Source organism: Hemiscyllium ocellatum, chromosome 35 (assembly GCF_020745735.1).
Source record: "Hemiscyllium ocellatum isolate sHemOce1 chromosome 35, sHemOce1.pat.X.cur, whole genome shotgun sequence".
In the NCBI taxonomy this organism is placed as follows: domain Eukaryota; kingdom Metazoa; phylum Chordata; class Chondrichthyes; order Orectolobiformes; family Hemiscylliidae; genus Hemiscyllium; species Hemiscyllium ocellatum.
In genome coordinates, this window is record NC_083435.1 from 23276312 (window position 1) to 23303087 (window position 26776).

At 41.9% G+C, this 26776-nt stretch overlaps 1 protein-coding gene across 1 annotated transcript; it reads left to right on the forward strand.

The window, feature by feature from the left end:
- Positions 1-26519, forward strand: mrps18b (mitochondrial ribosomal protein S18B). Its single transcript, XM_060850863.1, has 7 exons — positions 1-384; positions 16760-16886; positions 18136-18233; positions 20341-20409; positions 22959-23025; positions 25027-25086; positions 26200-26519. Exons 1-7 carry the CDS (start codon positions 316-318, stop codon positions 26445-26447), a joined length of 738 nt encoding a protein of 245 aa, XP_060706846.1. The 5' UTR covers positions 1-315; the 3' UTR covers positions 26448-26519.
- Positions 26520-26776: the final 257 nt, after the last annotated feature.

The following is a 26776-nucleotide window of genomic DNA, read 5'->3' on the forward strand; positions in this document are numbered from 1 at the left end:
CATAAAAAGAGACTTTAAAAGAATTCTTCCCCCGTGGACGGCGCTTTGCCTTTTTTTTGGAACGTGATGACGTCGTATCGGAGCTCGTGCAGGTTTCGCGCGCCCCCCCCCCGCGCGCGCGGTCCGTTGGGTTTAAAAGGACGTTCTTTTGTTTTTTGAACGATCGGCCGTTTTTGTTTTGGGGAGGGGGTGAAAAAAAAACGGTTGGTTTTAGTTTTTAATTTGTGAGGAGGAGGGGTCGGGGGGGTCGGCTCGAGGTGGGGAAGAAAGCAGCCAGGACCGGGAGCTGACCTTTCACCTTCGTGGCCCAACAAGATGGCGGCGCTAGTGAGCCAAGTGAGGTCCCAGCTCAGGACAGTGGCAGTGGTCCACAGGGCTCTGTTGGTAAGACTTTGTGTGCAGCCTCCTCAGGAAGGAGGGAGGGGCACTCTGCTTTTACACCTGTTATTGATTACACCTTGTGAAGAACTTAATGCTGATTGTTAAATAGAGGGTGTACCTTTACCCCCCACCCCACCCCTTTTACAGATAAGTTTGACTGGAATCAGTTTATCATCTCTCAGAGAAAGGTTGACCCTCCCAATTTCAAACGCAGCAGTGGATCCCTTTTGTGGTGGGGCAGGTGAAGCGAGGCTCTAGGCTCTTCAAAATAGCCTTGGACTCATCAGAGTCACCTAAACAGACAGCTTCAGTTTAATTCTTCCATGCTGACGTCCTGCATACTGAAAATCTAGTCCCATTTGTCAGCATTTGGCCCATGTCCCTCTGCTGCAGAAGTGGGTATTGCAAATACTGGAGATTAGAGTGGTGCTGGAAAAGCACAGTAGGTCAGGCAGCATCCGAGGAACAGGAAAATCAATGTTTCGGGCAAAAAGAATGAAGGGCATTTTCCTGGAAACATCGATTTTTCCTCCTCCTTGAATGCTACTTGACCTGCTGTGCTTTTCCAGCACCACTCTAATCTTGACCCATATCCCTCTAAACTCCTTCTATTCATATACCCATCCAGATGCCTCTTAAATATTGTAATTGCATCAGCCTTCACCACTTCCTCTGGCAGCTCAATTAATACTCTCGTTTTGAAAAGGTTGCCCTGTAGGTCACTTTATGTCTTTCCCCGCCCACTTTCAACATGTGCCCTATAGTTTTGGACTCCTCCACCCTGGGGAAAAGAACTTGACTATTTACCCTTTCCATGCCCTTCATGATATCATAAACCTCTATAAAGTCACCTCTCAGGCCCTGATGCTCCAGGGAAAATAGCCCCAAATTATTCACAGTTTGGGAGAAGATTTGTAGCTCGGGCGCTCGTTGTTGTGGTTCTGTTCGCCAAGCTGGTAGTTTTTGTTGCAAACGTTTTGACCCCTTTCTAGGTGACATCCTCAGTGCTTGGGAGCCTCCTGTGAAGCGCTTCTGTGCTGTTTCCTCTGGCATTCCTCCAAATTATTCTCCCTATAGTTAAAACCCTCTAACGCTGGCTTATAAATCTTTTCTGAATCCTTTCAAGGAATATAAACTTGCATGCCAATGTCTTTTCATTCTGCACCACTCCCCAGAATCTTACCATTAACTGCATACGTCCTGCTCTAATTTGGCTTTCCAAAGTTGAAGTACTTTCTCAGCGGGACCAAAGGACCTTTTTCTGTGCTATAGATTTCTGCGACCCTATGACAGCAGGGAAAGCTTTTCTTGCTCTTTGAATGTTACAACGGGGACCTGAGAGAGTACAAGAGCCAAATCTGAGAGATGGCAGTTCTAAGGGTGTTGCATTTCAAGTACTATATGAACATACCAATTACGTGCTTGAATTTATATGGGATTTAAACCCTTTTTTGACTGGCTGAGTGCGCTACTGATAAGTGAAAGCTCCATGTAATAACTTACTGATGTTGTCTATCGGAGATATAGAATAGTACTGAACGGCCCATGATGTTGTGCCGAGCATTTATCTTAATTTAAGATCAACCTAACCTACACACCCCTCAATTCACTGCTGTCCATGTGCTTGTCCAGTAGACGCTTAAATGTGGCAAAAGTGAGTACTGCAGTTGCTGGAAATCGGACTCTAGATTAGAGTGGTGCTGGAAAAGCACAGCAGGTCAGGCAGCATCTGAGCAGCAGGAAAATCAATGTTTTGGGCAAAAGCCCTTAATCAGGAATGAAGGCAGAGAGCTTTTGCCTGAAATGTCGATTTTTCTGCTCCTCGGATACTGCCTGACCTGTTGTGCTTTTCCAGCACCACTCTAATCTAGTGGCTGAAATGTCCCTAGTGTCTTTGCATCTACTGCCAAGCTGGCAGTGCATTCCACACACCCACTACTCTCTGCATAAAAAAAAGCTATCTCTGACATCTCTTTACTTTTCTCCAATCACCTTAAAATTATGACACCTCATGACAGCCATTTCTGCCTTGAGGAAAAGTCTCTGGCTACCTACTCCACCTATGCCTCTCCTTACTTCATACACCTCTGTCAAGTCACCTCCCTTTCTTCCTTCTCTCCAGTGTGAAAAGCCTTAGCTCACTCAACCTCTCTTCATAAGACAAGCCCTCCAATCCAGGCAGCATCCAGCTAAATCTCCTATGTACCCTCTCTAAAGCATCGACATCCTTCCTATAACGAAGTGACCAGAACTGGACACAATATTCCAAGTGTGGTCTAACCAAGGTTTAATACACCTGTAGCAAAATCTTGTGGCTATTAAACTTAATCCTCTGTTAATGAAAGCCAAAACACCGTATGCCTTCTTAACAACCCTATCAACGTGGGTGGCAACTTTGAGGAAACTATGTAAGTGGACTCTGAGGTCCTACTGTTCCTCCACACTACCAAGAATCCAGACTTTAACCCTGCCTGTATTCAGCATTCACATTTGACCTTCCAAAATGAATCAACTTCGAGTTTAGAACGTGGAACAATACAGCGTAAGACAGTCCCTTTGACCCTCGATGTTGTGCCGACCTGTGAATTATTCTCAGCTCATCCCCCTACACTATCCCATCATCGTCCATGTGTTTGTCCAAGGATTGTTTAAACTTCCCTAGTTGAACTTTATCCAAGTTGAACTCCATCTGCCACTTCTCAGTCGGCACTACATCCTTTCAATGTCTTGTTGAATCCTATCTACAACACCACCAACCTTTGTGTCATCGGCAAACTTACTAACCCATCATTCCACTTATTCCAAGTCACTTATAAAAAGTTCAAAAAGCAGAGGCCCAAGAACTGATCTCCAATGGGACACCATTGGTCACCAACCTCCAGGCAGAGTACTTTTCAACGACTACCATTCACTCTCTTCTTTCAGCCAGCCAATTCTGAATCCAGGCAGCTAAATTTCCCTGTATGCTATACCTCCTAACTTTCTGAATGAGCTTACTGTGGAGAACCTTATCAAATGCCTTCCTGAAATCCATATACACCACATCCGCTGCTCGATCTTGGTCAACATGTCTCATCACATCCTCAAAGAACTCAATAAGGCCTGTGAGGCATGACCTGCCCCACACAAAGCCATGCTGACTATCTTTAATCAAACTATGTTTTTCCAGATAGCAATAAATCCTCTCAGAATCCTTTCTAGTACCTTGCTTACCACAGACGTAAGATTGACTGGTCTGTAATTCCCGGGGATTTTCCTATTCCCTTTCTTGAACAGAGTAACAACATTTGCCTCCCTCAATCATCCGGTACTACTCCCATGGATAGTGACCCAGCAATCTCATTCCTCGCTTCCTGTGGTAACCTTGGATATACCTAGCCTGAGGACTTAGCTATCTTGATGCTTCCCAGAATTTCCAGCACATTCACTTTTGTCGTGGGTGGCACAGTGGTTAGCACTGCTGCCTCACAGCGCCAGAGACCTGGGTTCAATTCCCGCGTCAGGTGACTGACTGTGTGGAGGTTGCACATTTTCCCCGTGTCTGCGTGGGTTTCCTCTGGGTGCTCCGGTTTCCTCCCACAGTCCAAAGATGTGCAGGTTAGGTGAATTGGCCATGCTAAATTACCCGTAGTGTTGGGTAAATGTAGGGGAATGGGTGGGTTGCGCTTCGGCGGGTCGGTGTGGACTTGTTGGGCCGAAGGGCCTGTTTCCACGCTGTAAGTAATCTACAAATCTAAATATCAATCTGTTCAAGCCTATTAACCTGGTCCACGGTGTTCTCACTATCAACAAGGTCCCTCTTTCTCGTGATCTCTTTCTATCATCCAGACAAATTGATTGTGGGCACATTTCAGAACATGGCTTCTTTCAGAATTTGTATTATCACAAATTGCTGAATATGAGTTCATGGTGTTGGGAGAGGACCACACAAACAGCAAAAAACTATTCAACCCCTCAAACCTGTTCCACTGTATAGTGAGACTGTGATTGAAGTTTATTATTATTGGAGAGAAAAAGCAGGAGATTGACGTGAGGTGATGGTGCTTGTTTGAAGAGTCAGTGCAGACTGTAGGCCAGTCGGCCAAATGGCCAGTTCCTGTACTGTAACTGTTGCGTATCCAAACTGTACCTGTTCACTTTGGATTTAGGTCCCCTCATCCCTTTGGATTTACAAAATGATGTATTGAAGCTAGATTTAGAATTATTACTCGAGTTGACATCTACTCCTTGATGTGGATGAGAGTTCCTGAATAACCTCTGATAAAGATTATGCTGTCGTATCCTAAACTCTGCAGCAGCCAGGCAGTGAAAAAAAGCATCTACTCTTAAAGTTCACTCGAATCACCTCTTAAAAGTTGTATGTTGCTCAAGTCTGGTTTATGCAATCTCATAATTGTGTGGCTACTCTTTGTTAACTTTTTGGAGCTCTGTTAAAATTCCAGTGAGTCAAAGATTTATGTGTCTATTAGCTGTGCCCCAAACTGTGCATAGTATCCCAGATAGTTGTCAAATCCAGCTGTTACAAAAGTATCTGAGTTTGTATTCCAGCTCTTTAGGGAGAAATTATTTTCCATTTAGTCTTCTGCTTTTTTTTTCTCTGACTACTACATTTTACTGATCCCATACATTACTAAATCTAAGTCAGATGTCACATGACAGCAGCTTATAGTCCAGCAGGTTTATTTGAAGTCAGAAGTTTTCAGAGCTATGCACCTTTGTGAGGTGAGGCACTTCACCTGACAAAGAGGCACTGGTAAAAGCTTGTGGTTTCAAATAAACTTGTTGGACTATGACCTGTAGTTGCGTGATTTCAGACTTTATCCACCCCTGTCCAACACCGGCATCTCCACATGATTACTAAATCTGAGGATTTATGGGAGAGAGTAGCCATGGAATCCAGGAGTGGAGGAAGTGGGTGGTGGGAACAGGAATCTGGCAAGGATGTCAGAGTCCGGGTGTAAAGGGAGTCAGCAGATCACAGGAGGGGTGTTGAGAAGCTAGTTGGTTGGTTGTAGAGTTATTGTTTTAAACCTGTCTAGCTTTTTTTCTTGTAATAATTGAGGTAGGTAAGTTGAAATCATTGGAGAGTCACTGGCAGAGACCACATTGTTGTCCGTTGTTGTTTTAAATGGATGATCTCTTGTATTGAAGCACTGGTCTCTCTGTCCAGATGCTTCCACAAGAGGAAGTAGCTGTTGCACGCACACCTTGCCAAGACTTTCAGGACCCTGTCATATTTAATCTCTTAATTTTCTGAAGTCCAGTGAATACAAGCGGAGCCTTATCTAGCTTTTCCTCATATCTATTCCAGAGTAGTTCCATATGCAAAATGGCTGGATTTTGAAATTGCTAACTCTGTCTCTGTGTGCACAAATATGAAAGAAGATTAACTTGGTTCGTTGAGCATAGGCCAACAAATCACAGTGCAACTGAATGAGGAGATTCCCTGGACTTTCACCCCATCAGTTACACAATCGTCTGGGGAATGTTTAGGCAATTTGAGGGGTGAGGAAACTATGGGGAAATTTCTAAACTAATTTAAACAGGTTCAGTAAATCACAATGACAATAAGGGAGATTCTCAACTTCTCTTTTTATCTCTCCTGACAACGAGAAACAAATAACACACCGACTTCTCTGTTTCAGCAAGTTGTTGTTAGCTGGTAATTCATTACTGGTATTATTGATGCGGAGAACAGCCAGGACAATGTGCTGATGTCTCTCTCTGTTAAGATCCCTACAATTTTTAACTTAAATACTCTGCCCAAACACACACGTACACTCTCTAGTGCCTTCCAACATATTCAGTGTTTCAGTGAAATTGCCCTGAAGTACACCCTTCTCTCTCCTCTCCAGCCCCCTGCCAGACCTATCTATTATAATACACAAAGGCTGCTGGACTGTGTGGGATTATTCTAGTGAACCTCCTTTGTGTCACTAGGGTCAAAAACTGGACAGTCTGGTCCAGATGTGGCATTTGGAAGATAGCAGTTTTTAAAAAATTTTGGACTATAAAACTGAATGGAAGATGGCATTGCTATATAGTAAAATACCAGGAGAGTTTTGCAACTTGGGAAAAATCAAGTGATGCACATTGTCTAGCTATGCAAAAGCTGAGCGATCATTGTGTTATTTGTTCAGAGTAGTTCTTGAGTTTGAGAAAACAGCCTGACAACCTCCCTTCATTTGGTCCAGCTGTAGTTTGTTACAGATCTGCAAATGGAGAATAGCAAAGACATCTGGAATAAGCAAACAGAAAGCATCTCAATCGCTTCGTTATGTGTATTTAGGTGTTTAAGTTGTATAGTAGTAGTAGTTAAGCAATTATTTATTCTTCTCTGCCATTTGTTAAAGTTAAATTTTATTTACAGTAGGTAGTTATTTTCTGTAATGACAAAAGCTGATGTGAATTGTTAACTTTTAGAATGGTAGTCAGGTGAATTGATTGTCTTGGTGCTTTAACTGGGTAATACATTTTGTGGTTACTTATGGCATGTGTCATTCATGGCATAAGTGTCAGGCAATGACCATCTCCAATAGGACAGAATGTTACTTTCTCACATTGACATTCACTGCTATTACTAGCACTAAACCCCCTCTTCTCTCTGTTGGTCCCTCCACCACATACATTTCCCAACACTGTCAATGTCTTGGGGATTACCATAGAAACTAAACTGGATAGCATGTCAACAGTGTGGCTACAAGAGGAACTTAGAGGCTGGCAATCCTGCAATGAGTAACTCACTGCCTGACCACCATCTATAAAGCTCAAGTCAGGACTGTATTAGAATACTCACTACTAGGCTGGATGGATGCAGCTCCAACAACACTCAAGAAACCTGACACTGTCCAAGCCATAACACCCACTTGATCAACCCATTTACCACCTCAAATGTTCACTTCTTTCACTTCCCATCATCTACGAAATGCAGTACAGCAACTCTTTTCGACAGCATCTTCCAAACTGACTCAGTAACCAGAAAGACAGGGGCAGCAGATATTTGGGAACATAATCACCTGCAAGTTCCTTTCCAGGTTACAGTACGTCCCTTGGAACTATAATCACATTTACTTCATGGTGACTGAATCAAAACCCTGGAATTGCCTTCCTAATAGCATTGTGAGCATACCTACACATGGGCAGTAGCGGTTCGTGAAGATACATCTCCATCACTTACTCAAGGGAAAATAGGGATGAGCAATCAACACTACTACTCAGAAATGAATATTTTAAACGGGGTCATATACTCATGCAGGTCTTGTGTTATCTCAAATTTGTAGACATCACCAACAGTATGTTCATCTCTCTACTCAGTGTAGATTGTGAAGAGCATGAGGAGTCCTTTTTCTGAATTGTGTGAACCACCACTAAAAACTGGTTTCCACATGTTCAATGACAAGCTTCAGTCAGTTGGGATGCAACCGGTTACCATCTTAATGCAGGATCTGGCCTCCTGTCCCAGAGCTCCGCTTTCTTTATAAAATGGCACATGTACAAGAAGAGGGGGATGGGAACCTTAATTGTAGCTGCACTGTCCAGGAGGTGGAGATTAGTGAGGTCAGAAATGAGGTTTCAAGGTTGCAAGAGTTCACCGGCAAGCAAGAAGGTGATATGAAGTGTGTTGACTTCAATGCCAGGAGCATCCCGAATAAGGTGGGTAAACTGGGACTTCGATTATAGTGGTCATTTTGGAGACATGGGTAAAGCAGGGTCAGGAATGGTTGTTGTGGGTTCAGATATTTAGCTGATTCAATAAGAACAAAGAAGATGGTAATAGAGGGGAATGTGTGGCATTGTTTGCCCAGGACAATATTGTGGTAGCAGAAAGGATGTTTGAGGACTCGTCTACTGAGGTAGTATGGGCTGAGGTTAGAAACACGAAAGGAAAGGTCACCCTGTTGGGAGTTTTCTATAGGCCTCCGAAGAGTTCCAGAGATGTAGAGGAAAGGATAGTAAAGATAATTCTGGATGGGAGCAAGAGTAACAGGGTTGTTGTTATGGGGGACTTTTAACTTTCCAAATATTGACAAGTATACTATAGTTCGAGTACTTTAGATGTTTTTGTTCAATGTGTGCAGGATGATTTCCTGACACAGTATGTAGACAAGCCATCAAGGGATGAGGCCACATTGGATTTGGTACTGGGTAATGAACCTGGCCAGGTGTTAGAATTGGAGGTAAGTGAGCACTTTGATGATAGTGACCACAATTTGGTTATGTTTACTTTATCAATGGAAAGGGGTAAGTATATAAAGCAGGGTAAGAGTTATTGCTGGGGAAAAGTAATTTTGATGCGATTAGGATGGGGAAGGAAACTGCAGGGAATGGGCACCGTTGAAATGTTGAGTTTATTCAAAGAATAGCCACTGCCTGTCCTTGATAAGTATGTACCTGTCCGGCAGGGAGGAAGTGGTCGAGCAAGCGATCTGTGGTTTACTAAAAAAAAAGTTGAATCTCTTGTCAAGATGAAGAAGAAGGTTTATGTTAGGATGATATGTGAAGGCTCAGTTAGTGTGTTTGAGAGTTACAAGTTAGCCAGGAAAGTCCTAAAGAGCTAAGAAGAGTCAGGAGGGGATATGAGAAATCATTTACAAATATGATCAAGGAAACCCAAAAGATTTCTATAGGAATATCATGATTAAAAGAATGACTAGAGAAAGATTAGGGCCAAGCAAGGATAGTAGTGGCAAGTTGTGCGTGGAGTCCAAGGAGGTAGGGGATGTGCTAAATGAATATTTTCCGTCAGTATTCACACTGGAAATGCGATAGTGTTGTCGAGGAGAATACTGTGATACAGGCTGCGAGACTAGACGGGATTAAGGTTCACAAGGAGGAGGTGTTAGCAATTCTGGAAATATGAAAATAGAAAAGTCCACTGGGCCAGATGGGATTTATCCTAGGATTCTCTGGGAAGCCAGGGAGGAGATTGCAGAGCCTTTGGCTTTGATCTTCATGTAGTCATTGTCTACAGGAATAGTGCCAGAAGACTGGAGCATAGCAAATGTCCCCTTGTTCAAGAAGGTGAATAGACGCAATCCTGGTAATTATAGACTAGTGAGCCTTAATTCGGTTATTGGTAAAGTGTTGGAAAAGGTTATAAGAGATAGGCTTTATAATCATCTAGAGAGGAATAAGTTGATTAGGGATAGTCAACATGGTTTTGTGAAAGGTAGGTCATTCCTCACTAACCTTATTGAGCTCTTTGAGAAGGTGAGCAAATAGGTGGATGAGGGTAAGCGGTTGATGTGGTGAGTATATGGATTTCAGTGAGGCATTTGATAAGGTTCCCCATGGTAGGCTGTTGCATGGGATTGAGGGTGACTTAGCGGTTTGGATCAGAAGTTGGCTAGCTGAAAAAGATAGAGAGTGGTGGTTGATGGGAAATGTTATCCTGGAGTTTAGTGACTAGTGGTGTACTGCAAAGATCTGTTTTGGTGCCACTGCTGTTTGTCATTTTTATAAATGACATGGATGAGGGTATAGAAGGATGGGTTAGTAAATTTGTGGATGACATTAAGGTCGGTGGAGTTGTGGATAGTGCTGAAGGATGTTGTAGGTTACAGAGGGACATGGATAAGCTGCAGACCTGGGCTGAGAGGTGGCAAATGATACATAGATCCCTTAAAGTTACCCAGGTTGATAGGGTTGTGCAGAAGGCACATGGTGTTTTAGCTTTTGTTGGTAGAGGGATTGAGTTTCAGAGCCACAAGGTCATGCTGCAGCTGTACTAAACTCTGGTGCGGCTGCACTTGGAGTATTGCGCACAGTTTTGGTCACCACATTATAGGAAGGCTGTGGGAGCTGAGGAAAGGGTTCAGAGGAGATTTACTAAGATGTTGCCTGGTACGAGGAAAGGCTGAGGGACTTGAGGCTGTTTTTTGTAAGAGAGAAGAAGGTTGAGAGGTGACTTAATTGAGACATAGAAGATAATCAGAGGGTTAGATAGGGTGAGAGCCTTTTTCCTCGGATGATGGCTAGAATGAGGGGACATAGCTTTAAATTGAGGGGTGATAAATATAGGACAGATGTTGGAGGTAGTTTCTTTACTCAGAGTAGTAGGGGCATGGAATGCACTGCCTGCAACAGTAGTAGACTCGCCAGCTTTCATGGCACTTCAATGGTCATTGGATAGACGTGTGGATGATAATGGAATAGTGAAGGATAGATAGGCTTCAGATTGGTTCCACAGGTCAGCACAACATTAAGGGCCGAAGGACATTACAGCACATACAGGCCTTATGTTCTAACTTGGAGCTGCTTTCTATCCTCCAATCATTATATCAACAGTTTGGAGAGACATTTTTTCCTTTTTTGAACAGAAATTCTGATTTATTGTTATCACATGTACCTATGCATGGTGACAAGTTTTGTTTTGCCTCCAGTCCAGGTCGATCATACCATATAAAGTGCACGAGGCTAATAAAACAGAACAAAGAATACAATGTTACAGCTGCAGATAAGGTGCACAAAGAGTGAGATCAACATTTAATTAAAAATTTGAATGGTCAATTCAGAAGTCTTAATAACAGTGGGGAAAAAGTTGTCCTTGAATCTATTCGTATGTGTATACAAGCAAACCCTTTATCTTCTGCCTAATGGAAGACTGTGGAAGAGAGTATAACTGGGGTGGTAGGGGTCTTTGATGATGTTGGCTGCTTTCCCGAGTTAGTAGATGGAAGGCTGGTTTACATGATGGAGTTCATGACTCTGTAGTTTCTTGTGGTCTTGGGAAGAGCAGCTGTGATAGCAAGTAGAATGGTGCATCAGTAAAAATTGCTCAGAGTCTTTACGGACATGCTGAATTTCCTTAGCCTCCTGAGGAAGTAGCTATGTTATCGACATGGGTAGACAAGGACAGATTGTGAATTAAATGAGATTGTGAACTAAAGTGCTTTAAGGAATTTCTAAGATATCTGGTACTAGTAAAATACACGTCGCTTCAAAACTTTAAAAAAAATGCAAGGTGGCAGGTTGAGAAGTGTCTTTGAATGTGGGAGCTAAGTAACCCTTCACCAGAACCTTGAGGTTATCGTCAAGCAACTTGTGTTGAAATCCTCACTAGTTTTTCATTATTTTATGTTTAATCATTTTTAGTTTGGATCTGTGAACTGAGAGCAGAAGGTGGTCTTCGGATTGAACTGCAGCTTGTTTCCTTTGTAGAAATGGAAAGTAAACAAACTGGTTTTTGAGGCCAGAGTCGAAGAGTGTGGTGTTGGAAAAACACAGCCGGTCAGGCAGCGTTGAATAGAGTGGTCCAGGCCAGGCCTGCAAGTTAGTTGTAGGTTGGCCCTTGTTAAAAGGGCGCTGTAGACTCTGGAGAGGTCTTGTCATAGAGTCTCATAGCACAGAAACAGACCCAAGGGCTTATGTCTGAAACGTCGATTCTCCTTCTCCTTTGATGCTGCCTGACCTGCTGCGCTTTTCCAGCAACACATTTTTAAGCTCTGATCCCCAGCATCTGCAGTCCTCACTTTCTCCTTCAGTCTAATTAGTCTATGCAGAACATGTTCCCAAACTAAACTAGATGCATCTGCCTGTGTTTGGCCCATATCCCTTCAAACCTTTCCTATTCATGTCCTTTCAGATATTACAGGTCAACTGGGACCGAGAGGGGGGGACAGGATATCCAGTCTGGCATGGAGAGTTTAAACTTTGTATTGGTTTTGGATCGGACAGATTATGCCTGTGAAAGCTACAGGACAAAGGTTTGATTATTCCCTGGTGTTCCCCCCCCCCCGCCATTATCAATTTATTAAAAGTTCAGAGAATAAAATTTATAGGAATTAAGTGGCTATTCCTTGGAATATATTTGCATGCATCAATGTAGTCAGAAACCAAGCAAGCTACATTTGCTGGTAATATTAGAGATCAGAGAGATTGTTTACTGGTCAGTTACTTTTTCCTTATGATTTATCCCTAAATTCTTTGGTGAGCGAGGGTTAGAATTAAATAAATATGAGTTTAAATCATTGACACTAATTAGATTAGTTTATTGCTTAACTTTTTTTTCTCTGCTAAAACTGCTGTATTATTAATAAATTGTGAAATCTTTTGTTGAACTTAAACTAGTGTCTAGTATCAGATATTCACCAAGTCTGTTTAGGAACCATTGGGGTCAATTTTGAAGGTCATTGAGTATTTTAATTTTAATGTATTGTAAATATATGGATAGAGTCATAGAGGTGAACAGCATGGAAACAGACCCTTTGGTCCAATTAGTCCATGACAACCCCATATCCTAACTTAATCTAGTCTAATATGCCAGCACTTGGCCCGTATCCTTCAAACCCCTTCCTATTCATATACCCAACCAGATGACTTTTAAATGTTGCAATTGTACTAACCTCCACCACTTCCTGTGGCAGCTCATTCCATACATACACCACTCTTTGTGTGGAAAAAGTCGCCCCTTAAGTCCCTTGTAAATCTTTCCCCTCTCAATATAAACCTATTGTGTCTAATTCGGGACTCCACCCACCCCAGGGAAAAGGCTTTGTCTGTTTACCCTATCCACGCCCCTCATGATTTTATAAACCTCTATAAGGTCACCCCTCAGCCTCCAATGCTTCAGGGAAAACTGCCTCAGTCTATTCAGCTCCCTGCAGCTCAAATCCTCCAACCCTGGCAACATCCTTGTAAATCTTTTCTGAACCCTTTCAAGTTTCACAACATCCTCCTTATAGCAGGGAGACCAGAACTGCGTGCAATATTCCAAAAGTATCATAGAACATAGAACAGTACAGCACAGAACAGGCCCTTCAGCCCACAATGTTGTGCCGACCATTGATCCTCATGTAAGGTAAATCTAATGTACGAACCCTCACATTTCTGTGATCATATGCATGTCCAGTAATCTCTTAAATATCCCCAATGACCTCACTTCCACAACTGCTGCTGGCAATGCAGTCCATGCTCTCTCAACTCTCTGCGTAAAGAACCCGCCTCTGACATCCCCTCTATACTTTCCACCAAACAGCTTAAAACTATGAGCCCTCGTGTTAACAATTTCTGACTTGGGGAAAAAGTCTCTGGCTATCAACTCTATCTATGCCTCTCATTATCTTGTACACCTCAGTTAGGTCCCCTCTCTTCCTTCTTTTTTCCAATGAAAAATGTATGAGCTCAATCAACCTCTCTTCGTAAGATAAGCCTCCATTCCAGGCAGCATCCTGGTAAACTTCCTTTGAACCCTTTCCAAAGCATCCACATATTTCCGATAATAGGGCGACCAGAACTGAACACAATATTCCAAGTGCGGTCTAGCCAAAGTTTTATAGAGCTGCAACAAGATCTCAAGGCTCTTAAACTCAATCCCCCTTTTAATGAAAGCCAAAACACCATATGCTTTCTTAACAACCCTGTCCACTTGGGTGGCAATTTTAAGGGATCTATGTACCTGCACACCAAGATCCCGCTGTTCCTCCACACTTCCAAGAATCCTGTCTTTAATCTGGTACTCAACTTTCAAGTTCGACCTTCCAAAATGCATCACTTCGCATTTATTCAGGTTGAACTCCATCTGCCACCTCTCAGCCCATCTCTGCATCCTGTCAATGTCACGCTGCAGCCTACAACAGTCCCCTATACTGTCAACAACACCTCCAACCTTTGTGTCGTCCGTAAACTTGCTAACCCATCGTTCAATCTCCTCATCCAAGTCATTAATAAAATTTACAAAGAGTAGAGGCCCAGGAACAGAGCCCTGTGGAACATCACTCACCACTGACTTCCAGGCAGAATACTTTCCTTCCACTACCACTCGCTGTCTTCTGTCGACCAGCCAATTCTGTATCCAGACAGTTAAATTTCCCTGTATCCCATTCCTCCTGACCTTCTGAACAAGTCTACCATGGGGAGCCTTATCAAATGCTTGCTGAAGTCCATATACACAACATCCACCGCTCGACCCTCATCAACTTGTCTAGTAATATCCTCAAAGAACTCAATAAGATTTGTGAGGCATGACCTGCCCCTCACAAAGCCGTGCTGACTGCATTTAATCAACCATGCTCTTCCAGATGGTCATAAATCCTATCCCTCAGAATCCTTTCTAACACCTTGCAGACGACATACGTGAGACTTACTGGTGTGTAATTGCTGGGGATTTCCCTATTTCCTTTCTTGAAGAGAGGAATTACATTTGCTTCCCTCTAGTCCTCAGGTACAACTCTGGTGGAGAGCGAGGATGCAAAGATCTTCGCAAGTGGCGAAGCAATCACATTTCTTGCTTCCCAAAGCAGCCGAGGACAAATCTGGTCCAAGCCTGGCGACTTGTCAATCTTAATGTTTGTCAAAAGTTTCAGCATATCAGCTTCCTCAATCTCTATCAATTCCAGTATGCTTACCTGCTCCTCAATGGTTTCATTCACTACAAGGTCCTTTTCTTTAGTAAAGACAGAAGCAAAAACCTCATTTAGGGCTTCCCCCTACCTCCTCAGACTCTATATACAAGTTCCCTGTGCTGTCCCTGATCGGCCCTACTCTTTCTTTGATCAGTCTCTTATTCCTCACATACGTGTAAAATGCCTTTGTGTTCTCTCTAATCCTTCCTGCTAAGCATTTCTCGTGCCCCCTGCTGGCTCTCTTTAGACCATTTTTGAGCTCCTTCCTTGCTTGCCTGTAATCCTCTAGAGCTGAGCAAGACCCTTGCTTCCTCCACCTTAAGTAAACTGCCTTCTTTCTATTGACAAGAAGCTCCTCCGCTCTCGTCATCCAAGGTTCCTTTATCTTCCCCATTCTTGCCTGTCTCAGAGGAACACATTTATGCATCACTTGCAACAACTGTTCCTTAAACAGTCTCCACATGTCTATAGTGCCCTTTCCATGGAACAATTGCTCCCAGTCCATGCTTCCCAACTAACGTCGGATAGCATCACAGTTTCCTTTTCCCCAATTAAATATCCTCCCATTGTGCCTGCTTCTCTCCTTCTCCATAGCTATGTAGAATGTGAGGCAGTTGTGGTCACTATCACCAAAATGCTCTCTCATCGCAAGATCTGACACCTGCCCCGGCTCATTACTGAGCACCCAATCCAAAATGGCCTCTCCCCTCGTCGGCCTGTCAACGTACTGAGTTAGGAAACCCTCCTGACCACACCTTACAAAACCAGCTCCTTCCAAACTATCTGCTCGTAGGAGGTTCCAATCAATATTGGGAAAGTTAAAGTCACCCATTATAACAACCCTACTACATTCACACTTTTCCAAACTCTGCTGACCTATGCTTTCTTCAATCTCCCTGCTGCTGTTGGGGGGCCTGTAGTAAACCCCTAATGAGGTGACTGCTCCCTTACTGTTCCTAATTTCCACCCATACTGACTCAGTAGACAGACCCTCCTCGACTATGGTAACTTCTGTAGCTGTGATACCCTCTCTGATTAGCAGTGCTACACCCCCTCCTCTTTTTTACCCCCTCCCTATTCTTTTTAAATGTTCTAAACCCTGGAACATCCAGCAACCATTCCTGCCCCTGAGAAACCCACGTCTCTGTTATGGCCACAACATCATAGCACCAGGTACTGATCCATGCTCTAAGCTCATCACTTTTATTCCTGATACTCCTTGCATTAAAGCAAACACACTTTAACTGATCCCTTGGTTCTTTCCCAGGAAATTCCTTCCCAATATTCCTTTTGGAATATTGTCCTGTAGCAAGGCTGGTTTGATTTTGCTGTCTATCTCTGTCATAACAGTTGAGACTGACAGCAAAGGAAGAGTAAAGAAAATAAAGTGTAAAAATGGATTGGCTAGAGGACAGGAGATGTGATAATTGTGAAAGATAAAAAGCTCGTGTGCAGATACAGCCATGTTTGAATGCAAGGCAAAATCGTTGTTCATAAAGTTGCTCAAAGAATCTTTAAATTTAGATTCAGCCAGAAAATGCAGGAGATTCTGTCAGTTTGTCAGACAATGTCAATAGAGACGTACAGAACTAACATCTCTGATTTTTAACTGTTGTCAGAACTGACACTGTATATATCAAAAATATTGAAGTCTGTCCGAGGTGGAGAAAGAGTGGAGTACAGGATTGAATAAATAACGAAAGGGATGATATTGTAAAAGGGAGAGGTAAAGAGCAAAGTCTGGAATCAAAAGATGGTTCTGAAGGAGCTGCATATTGTAAGTACGGGACCACTGCCAGCAACGGCTGCGTGAGGAAGAATAAAGAGATGGATGTGATCTAAAATAATTTGTAATAATTTTTGGTTGGAAGACTGTAAAGAATCATTGTTGATGATGATTTACTGTCTATTAAGCTTCTAACCAGCACCATTGAGACAATGCAAGAAGCTGTGAACAAAGAGCTGGGAGTGGTGGCAAGGATAGGATTTTGTGTGCAGTGACTTAGTTTCACCATTTTGTTCTTCCTCACCTGCAGAATGCAATTCCACATCAGAGAGTGTTGCAACCAGTTCAACAGCCTTTCAGTACAGGATCAGACCAGACTACGTTCGACCTCATCTCTCGCTATAAGGAGCGCCCGTGGGAATATCTGCAGAGTGAAGGTATTTGCTGCATATTTAAATAACAAGTCATGCTCCATACTGGCTCCACCACTGTGAACAAACAAAAGCTGCTCAGTGATGCAGAATGATTTGCAGCCATTTGTTCAGACGGTGGGTATCTCTTGCAAACTAAACCAGGCTGTGCTGATCACTCTGACCAGAATGACATGTGATATTTAAGCACAATATGAAGGCTGTCTTAATGTATGAGTGTGGGCAGAGAGCAGTTGCAAATTTTGGAATTTGACAATGATGAAATTGTTACTCAGTTACTGAGAAAACTGGATATGCCTCACCCTGTCTTTTACTGGGGTGTCATTTACTCTAAGAAGAAGCTAGGTTGCCACTTTGACATTAACCAGAGCCTTCTAAAATAAGTCAGAATGCAACCATTTTATTGCTGACTGATCATTGGTTGAACATTTGAGCATTAATGAGATTCAGTGGTTCTGGCCACTTAAACTTTAATTCTTCTTCCTGTTAGTCTGGTGGGTCTCTATCAGGTGTAATAGTGTTAAACGTAAATGAGGGATTGGTTGAGGAAGGAAGTCAGACACTGTCCTTTCTTCCCCTCTGGGATTAAGTGAGACAGTGAGTCAGATTCAGTCATTCCCCCTTCTCCAGTACGAGATGGGGGTAATTATTCAGCTGGTTCATGCTTGCCTCATACAGTGCAGCCTTCCTGCAGAGCCAAAATCCCACCCAGGGATTTTGGGGGGGGGGGGTGGATGGGCTGGGGTTGTTACTTTATAAACCCGCCCCCTCCCCGAAACACCAACAGAGTTTCATAAAAAAGATGTTGCACAACAGAGGTCAGAGCTGAGATTTACTTCTCCATCAACCTTTATAAACCCTATAAGTGACCTGATTTATCTCATCATTAAGCTTTTACAGATCCAGAACTAATGAGGTGTCTCCAATCTTGCAGAATAGTCCTGAACTCTCTAAGGTGATGCTCCAGGACACAAGTTTCATTTATTTTTGCCCCTTTTGTTAGTTAGTGCAGGATCTATGTTAGTGGGGGGGGGCGGAGTTTGACTGACTGTTAATACTCATTCATTCCGGTGCCAGGGACCTCCACTCACTTTGATTGGCTGTGCTCTGAGGATAGATGTGTCAGGCAGTCGATGTCAGAGGCTTTTTAATGGCAAATCCAGAAATCGAAATTCTTTTACTGAAAGTTAGTGTTTCAAGGATGCGGTCCCTCGGCATTAATTTTCCCTCCATCTCTTTCTGTGTTACATTGCAGAATACATTGAGCGTTATGGAAAACAGCCAGTCTGGGCTGACTATCGGAGGAACCACAAAGGTGGCATCCCACCTCAGAAGACCCGGAAAACCTGCATCGTATGTTCAGTGTGCTTCTAGTAACGCTGTTTAGCTTTAGGTTTAGTCAGTTTATTTTATTCTAACTATTGCACCTGTCTTGAGTGCTGTGAACAGTTTTGGTGCATCAGACCTTGGAAAGGATGTGCTGCCCTTAGGGGTTTCAGCACAGGTTGAGCAAAATGACTCCTGTCTAATGAGTGCTAGCATTGAACTCCAGGATTGATTGTCCAGAAGTCTGCTGTCTAAATCCTTCGTTCTATTAAGGCCCATTCCACTCACCATCCTATACTGGCTCCCCTTGAAATAATGTTCTGATTTTTAGGTTTGCGTTGTTTTCAGATTGATCCCTGACTTTACTCCATACAAACTGTAATCTCCTCCCACTGGGCATCCCCTCAGAGAAACCATAGCTCTCCTGATACCGACCTTGAGCATGTCTGAATCTCATAGCTAAAAAGGGGTGAGCCTTCAGCTACCTCAGCCTAAAGTTATGGAATACCTCTTCATTTTGTTTTGTCCCTTCAAGATGTTGGTTAAGTTTACCTCCTTCACCAAGTCTTTGCCCACCTGCCGTTAATATCTCCTCACTGTGGGGCTTGGTGTCTTCTATATTGCTTTGTAGACAGTCCTGTGAAGCATCTTTTAGATGCTTTATTACTTAACATTGTTTTATAAATGTAAGTTGTTGTACTCTCTTGAATTTGGAAAATGGAAGAATGATTTGCTTGAGGTGTTTCAATTGAATAGAGGGATTAAATAGATTAAGTACAGAGAGGCTGATCTCACTAGTGGGCAGGTCAAGAATTCAGGAGCTTAACCTTAAAATTCAAACTGTGCTTCAGAAATGAAATTAGACCGCTCCTTTTGATGTAAAAGTGGAATGTAAGTTGGGAACCAATGGCATGAAAGGCAATGGAGTCAACTTAAGTATTTGAGACAGAAATTAGTATGTTTTTAAGAGTTTTGAAGTATGTGGAGACAAAGCTGATATTGTGGTACAGATTAGGCACGATGTAACTAGAGGGAATGGGGGCCTGAAATAAAAATACAAAAAAATTTTTTGGGTTGGAATGAAGATTTTAGACATGCAAATTTCTCTCATTTTGATTATTTATCTAGTTCGGCAGCATCCAAGGAATAGGAAATTTGACGTTTCGGGCATAAGCCATTTATCAGGCTTATGCCCGAAACGTCGAATTTCCTATTCCTTGGATGCTGCCTAACCTGCTGTGCTTTAACCAGCAACACATTTTCAGCTCTGATCTCCAGCATCTGCAGACCTCATTTTTTACCCTATTTATCTAGTTCCTCTTCTTTTGAAAAATATTGTTAATTTGGTGTCTGAAAGATTTTACTGTAGTTTTAAAAAAGCAGCAGCCTCCTCTGCCTCTAGCCTGTGGTTCTTTTTGTCTTTTTTTTAGCCATTCTGATTCACTGTCAGAGACTCCCATGATTTTGGGCATGTTCCTGTAAATTCCACTTTCATCTTCCTTGAGAAACTCAGCTGCTGCTTCCCCTCCTCACCCCCCAACAATGTGTGCACTGAGGTCCGCTATACTTGGTACTGTTTCAGTTTCTCCTCTGCATCCTATCAAAAGTGTGGTGTCCAGAAATGCTACGCGATGAAAGGGTATTGTATGAAAGGATGAGTTATATTCTCCAAGCTTTGGTAATCTGTTACTTTATTATTAAAACCAAGAATACCATGTGACATTTTAACAGCCTTTTGCAACTTGGGGTTAGATGGACAGGAGGTGGGAGGAAGTATATATGAAGTGTAAATGCTCATTCCCTATATCTGGAGTCAAAACAGAAAATGCTTAAAATATTAAACAGGTTAATTGTAGCCTGAAACATTAATTCTGTATCTCCAGAAGCTGTTCACCTGCCGAGTTCTTTCAGCACTCTCAGTTTTTAGTTCACTTTTCCCTCATTGAGAACGTTTTGTCTTCATGTCAGTGTAGCATGTTTCTGCATTCTAGAGTCTGTGTAATTCTGTACCTCTGATGTTGCAACCTTTTGTCTGAAAAGATTTATGCATGTAAATTGCCGGGTCTGTTTCCCCTCTCCCCACTGCATTTTAAAATTGGACCATTTTAATTAAATTACTTTTCTTCTTCTGCAGAGAGGGGACAAGATCAGTGGCAATCCTTGCCCCATATGTCGAGATCCGAAGATTCAGGTTGATCACAGGGTGAGTGCTTCCATTTTGGACAGACGCCTGTGTATTTTTATTGATTCTTGCAATATGGGTGACTCTTGCAAGTTTGTATTTAGAATTCCTTTTACACACTTCCCTGTAAGGACTTGCTAGGCTAGATTTGATGGGCTTTTAGAATGGATCAGTAGACCAAGTAAAGTTTGCAAGCTTCTTTATGCATCGAATTGCACAGCACAGAAATGGACCCTTCGGTCCAACTTGTCTTTTGTCTGCGTTTGGGCCATATCCTTCTAACCCTTTCCTATTATGGACCCGTCCAAGTGTTTTTTTTTAAATGTAACTATACCTGCATCTACCACTTCTGAGTGAAAACCCCTCAGGTCCCTTTTAAATCTTTCACCTATACCTTAAGGTTACGCCTTTCAATTTTGAACTCCCCCACCCTCGAGAAAAGACCTTTGCTAATCACCTTATCGGTGCCATTTATGATTTTATAAACCTCAACCAACTCTATTCCAGGGGAGAAAATAAGGTCCCAGCTTACCAAGCCTTTCCTTATAATTCAAATTCTTCACTCCCGACATCATCACTGTAAATCTTTTCTGCACTTTTTCCAATTTAATAATATCTTTCCTATAGCAGGGCAATCAAAACCATACAAAGTACTGCAAAAGTGACCTTGCCACTGTCTGTGTAGATGTAACATGACATCCCAACTCCTATACTCAGTATTCTGATCATTGAAGGCAAGTGTGCCAAACTCTGCCTTAACCACCCTGTGTCTACCTGTGACTCCACTTTCCAGGAACTATGTACCTAAACCCCTTAGATCTCTCCTCCGGGGCCTTACCATTATCTGTGGAAGACCTGCCGATGTTCATCTTATCAAAATGCATTTCCTTGCATTTATTGAAAGACGGAATGTTTCTCTTTATCATCTGCTCAAGGCTGGGCAATAAATGCTGGCTTTGCCAGTGTTGTTGACTCCTTGAGAACAATTCAAAAATATTTCACTCTCTGCATCACGTAAAATTCTCATCCAAGGGTTCATGTCCTTCCAAGCCTCTCAGTTCCCTATATCTGCAATTACCTTCAACCTTTTGAGATCTCTCTTCCTTCAATGCTGACTTCTTAGGCACAGTTAACTCAGTTTTATTAGGGACTGTGCCTTCAATTGCATTGGTTTCACACTCTGGAATTCAGTCCCTGAATACTTGAAACCGTCTACGTTTTAGGTCTTTTCTTAAAACCTAACTCTTTGATTGAGCTTTTAGTCATCTGTCCTGATAATTTCCATGTTATTGAACTTCTGAGAAATATGCTGATGTCACAGCTTCACTGTGAAAAGTATGCTGATGATCCACAGGAAATCCCAAAAATCTATAAATTTAGTACTATTGCTATTTAGTACAATTCACACTTAATTTTGTCATTAACGAAAAATAATTTATTTTAAACACAATTAATTTCTGCAAATTGCGAAGAAGGAAGGATTTCTAATCTGCAACTGTGCAGCTTAGACTCCTCCAAATACAGCAAATACGCATGCATGCATGCACACACACATTCAAAACAAATGAGCTAACACTACAGGTGAAAAAGAATATCAAAGGGCGAATAAAATTCCAAAGATCAGAAGTCCAGACCATTAGTTATTTTATCTCAATCATTTTTGAGTTTTAGCAGATGACACGTGTGGTCTGTTTTCTGACTGGTTGTTCTTTGATTCAATGCTTTTTCAGCTATACTGGTCTTGTCAAAATGCATTCTTGATTTTCTGTCATTTTCCCAGAGTGGGAGAGATGGATTATTCCTGTTTGCAGGCTCTGAATGTTTCTCTGTCTGCAGCCAACCACCCAGGCCGAATTTACTCAACACAAAAGCTTTTGTTCCACTCAGTCTTGAATTCTCTCATTCACTCCTTTGAAAAGCAACGTTGTGCTGAACAGCTCAAGAATGTGCAGCACTTATCAGGACAGTTTTGCATTTGAAGTTATTTGTTATATAGCAATCCAATTTTATTTCAGCTTATAATCCCAAAACAAAAAAAAGTTGACTGTTACAATATATAAATGTAAGTTATTGGTGATTAGAGCTATTCAGAGAATTAACAAGTTGAACCTGTTTCTCTGGCTAAGAGGAGACTGGGAAATGACATGGTGGAGGTTTTACATGTTGGATCAAGTTTATATGGAAAGTATATTCCTAATTGTGGGAGAATCCAATGCAAGAATGCTACTGATAAGTCAAAGAGGAAAAATTAGAAATTTCTAAACTTAGGAGATGACTAGAACATGGAATTTGCTACAACAAAAAGTGGTTGACCTGAATTATGTAAATGCCTCCACTAGGAATGAGAGAAAAAAAGGGAATAAGGAGATTTGCTGATGGGTGGAATTAGCCTAAGCACCAGCTGATGGGTGACATCTCAGCACCAGTGCTCTTTGGTGGACTGAGCGGCCTGTTGCTGTTCTGTATATTCCATGTTATTCAGGATTTATTGACAATACTATGGCAAGGCAGAGCTCAGCTTGTCTAGATCATACAGTGCTCATTGAGTCTCTGGGTTTCATTTCCTACAGAATGTGAAGCTGTTGGAACAGTTCATTTGTCCTCACTCTGGTACCATGTATCATCCAACCAGAACTGGTAAGAATCCAATTTATCGCTTTTTTTGTTACTTTCAAGACAGAAATTTGAACAGAGTTTTCCTATGAAATAGACAGCAAATGGAGCCTATTTGCTGTTCAGTTAAGATATCCAGCTTATGGGTGAACCCAACAGACCATAAGGTCACTTGCCAGAGGTTGCTTTTTAATGATCTTAGCAATGGATTGGGAGTAGTTTCTAACTGAGATCAGTCACTATCATTTCTCCCTTTGGGATGAGCTGGGGCACTATTCAGGTACTGTCCTTTTTGGAAAATAGGAACAGGAATAAGCCATTTAGACTGTTGAGCCTGTCCCACTATTGCATATAGATGTGACTGCAAATGCTTCAATGCCTTTTACCCACCCATTCCTGTAATGGTCCAAGGCACTGGTTAATAGAAATCTCTATCTTTAAACATACCCACAGCCTAAATTACCACAGTCCCCTGGGTTGGAGATTCCACAGGTGCATAAGTCGCATGTAAGAGAATCTCTCCTCACCTCAGACCTCACTAGCACCCTCCTGTTATCTTTGTGTCCTTGGAGGCATAGACTCCACAGCCAGTGATTGTGTAGTTAAGGTGGATCACTTTAAATATTCTGTAGGTTTCGATGAGATCACTACTGTCATACTTGAAAACTCTTGCATAAATCCAGTTTACTTAGGACAACCCTAGCTTTTGGGAGCCAGTCTGATGAACCTTTTCACTCCCAATGTAGCCGTAATGTCTTTTCTCAGCTAACAAGATCAAAACTATATACAGTACTTCAGATGCCGAAGAGACTTCACTCAAAACCCTCTTATAATAAAGGCTAACCTTCCATTGGCTTGCTGCACTTGTATGTTATCCTTTGGTAATTTATCTACAAGGATACCTTGGTTCCACATTATATTTCACTTGCTGTGTTCTTGATTATTCATGAAAACCTTCTGAAACTGTTTTAAATCTTTCTTGCAATGTTCCTATTTAGCTTTATAGCACCCACAAATTTGGATGATTGAGATCTATTGTGAACAGCTAGGACCCAAGTACTGATCATTGTGATACCCCACAAGTTGCAGCCTGCAAACCTGAGAATGGCTTATTTATTCCTACTGGATGTAGGTTTGCTCGCTGAGCTGGAAGGATCATTTTCAGACATTTCGTCACCATACTCGGTAACATTTTCAGTGAGCCTCCAGATGAAGTTACCTCGTATGGTGACGAAATGTCTGAAAATGAACCTTCCAGCTCAGCAAGCAAATCTACATCCAGAACCTCAACCTGAGCTACAAATCTTCTCAAAACTTGCTAACATTTATTCCTACTGTTAGCAAATCATTGAATTCAGAATATTAATTTCATCCCATGTACTTTGACTTTTCTAACCAGTTTCCTTTTGATAAAGTTTTCCGAAAGTCTAAATGTACTACCTCTATTGGACTCCATCAATTTTGTTAGTAACAACTTTAAAAAGCTTCCAAGTTCATCCAACAGTTTCACATTCACAAATCCATGCTGACTATAGCCAGTCAGATTAATATCATCCAAATATCTACTTATTATATCCTCTTATAATAGATTTTAGCATATCCCTACTGCTAATGTAAAGCTCCCAGGTTGGTCATTGCCCATTTTCTTTTACTTGCTCCTTAAATAGTGGGGTGATATTTTACAATCTTCCAATCCACAGAGATCATTCTAGCCACCTCCTTCAACACTTAGGACCCGAGTCTACAGTCCAGGGGTTTTATCAACTTTTATTCTCATTAATTTTTCCAGTATAATCATTTTTCCATTACTGATTTTCTCAACACCTCATTGCCTCTAGCCACATGGATATCAAATTCTGGGAAATTGTTTGGATCTTCCTCAGTGAAAACATGACACAAAGTAATCATTTAGCTTTTCTGCCCTCTGCCTATTATAAAATCTCATCATCTTAGCCGAATGTTTCCTTTTCACCTATCTAGTTTCATTCTGTTTCAGAGTGATAACATCATCTCATTTGATCCTAGGTGTTTGTATGAAACAATACAAGAAGTTGACCAAAGCAATACAAGATGCTAAGGATCATGGTAGGTGATCTCGGCGATTTGGAATATAATAAGTTGAGGGTTACAGAGAAATCCTGATCCACCTACATTGTTAATTGTCTGGATTGAAACCTGTTTCTGATAAACCAAATCCCTCCATTTAACCCCTTGGAATTTAGAGATGTATTAGGATGCGGGCTATTCGTTTCACCTATAGGACAGTCATTCAATTTAAATCCTCCGCCAAAGATTGTTGAAGAATGATGCAACAAATTCTCATTAAATTGTTCTCGATGTCAGCGGTTGTTTTCTCATCAATGATGCACATTCCTACCTCTGACAACTTTTTTGTTTCTATCCATCTCTAGTCCTACACACCTCCCTCCAAACTGTCGATGTCCCTAATTTTTCTTTCAAATGTAATTGTTCATCCAGCAGTAGCAGCACATATGACTATTCGAGTCCTAGGCTCCGGAATTCACCAGTCTGTCAACCTCCACTTCTTTTCTAATAGAGGAATATTGATTATCCAGTAAGATTGCGAGGTCCCAATGCTGGGCTAAACTGTATTATCCAGAATTTGATTAACTGAATGCAATACTCCTCCGCTCGTGTCCTTTGGATAATCGAGGTTTCTCAATCTCTCATGGTGTAGTGTCAGGACATTTTATATCTTGAGATATTTAAGATCCTTTTTTTTTGTATGCAATTTGTTGGCATTGGAGGTAATGAGGAGGAAGTGAGGAACTGGAGATCACAGTTGAAACATAATGAAGGGCTTTTGCTGCCTGACCTGCTGTGCTTTTCCAGCACCACACGTTTTAGCATTGGAGGTGATGTTTTCGGGACACTACCACTGCACCACAAGGAGGCCTGATTGCTATACTGGCTGATGGTTGATAGCCTCGTTCCTGGCCAACCAGCTGACAACTGTGCTAATGGCCACTTGGTGACTTCATGAGTTGAATCCTTTTTACTTTAGGGGTTACAGACCAAGTGCTGTGGCTCATTTCGTACTTGTAAAGGGTAACCTAAAACATTTTAGTATTTAAAGCACAGTTCCTGAATGGTGTTATAAAACTTGTCCATTCAGGACTGGCCCCTGACATACATACCCATGTCCTGCTGCTAATTCTGTTTCGCACCTTGTTGCAGGTTTGCTTGGATTCCAAGTCCCATACATTGAGATCAATCTGAATGATTACGCTGGCTCACATGGGGCAGTGGGAAAGACCCCATCCCCACCCAAGCAGGAGGGACCTTGGTACAGCTGGTACCAGTGGCAGGATCCACCTGAGAAGGAGATTACTCGGATTCGCAAGATTTACAAACCCTTCCTGAAAGACAGCATTGCTCAAACCTCAACCAAAACAACACTTTCAAATGATCCCAGCACCAACTGATGAAGCCATGTGGGTATGGTTTTCTGGAGCATTGAACTAATGTTGTTTCTGAATAAAATGTGAAAACACTCATTATAGCCTATTCACTGCAGTTAATAATGGATTGGAAAGAATCAGTAAATACACTGTCTCAGTCATGGTTTTGTTAAGTTGGATTGGACTTCATTTAAATATTGAGGTTGAGAGATTTGAGATGGTACCTGGGATTGGTGACAAGAATGTCCTCAGTACACCTCAAAATGTCAATGTCTTGGTATATTTTACTACACAATTTAGGATAAATGTCTGTCCTCTGATTAATTACTTTGCTTATCCTAAATAGCAGGAGA

Coding starts and splice junctions, on each gene's coding strand:
- mrps18b (XM_060850863.1), top strand. CDS start 316: ATGGCGGCGCTAGTGAGCCAAGTGAGGTCCCAGCTCAGGACAGTGGCA. Junction 385..16,759: donor TGGTCCACAGGGCTCTGTTG/GTAAGACTTTGT, acceptor CCTCACCTGCAG/AATGCAATTCCACATCAGAG. Junction 20,410..22,958: donor AGATTCAGGTTGATCACAGG/GTGAGTGCTTCC, acceptor CATTTCCTACAG/AATGTGAAGCTGTTGGAACA.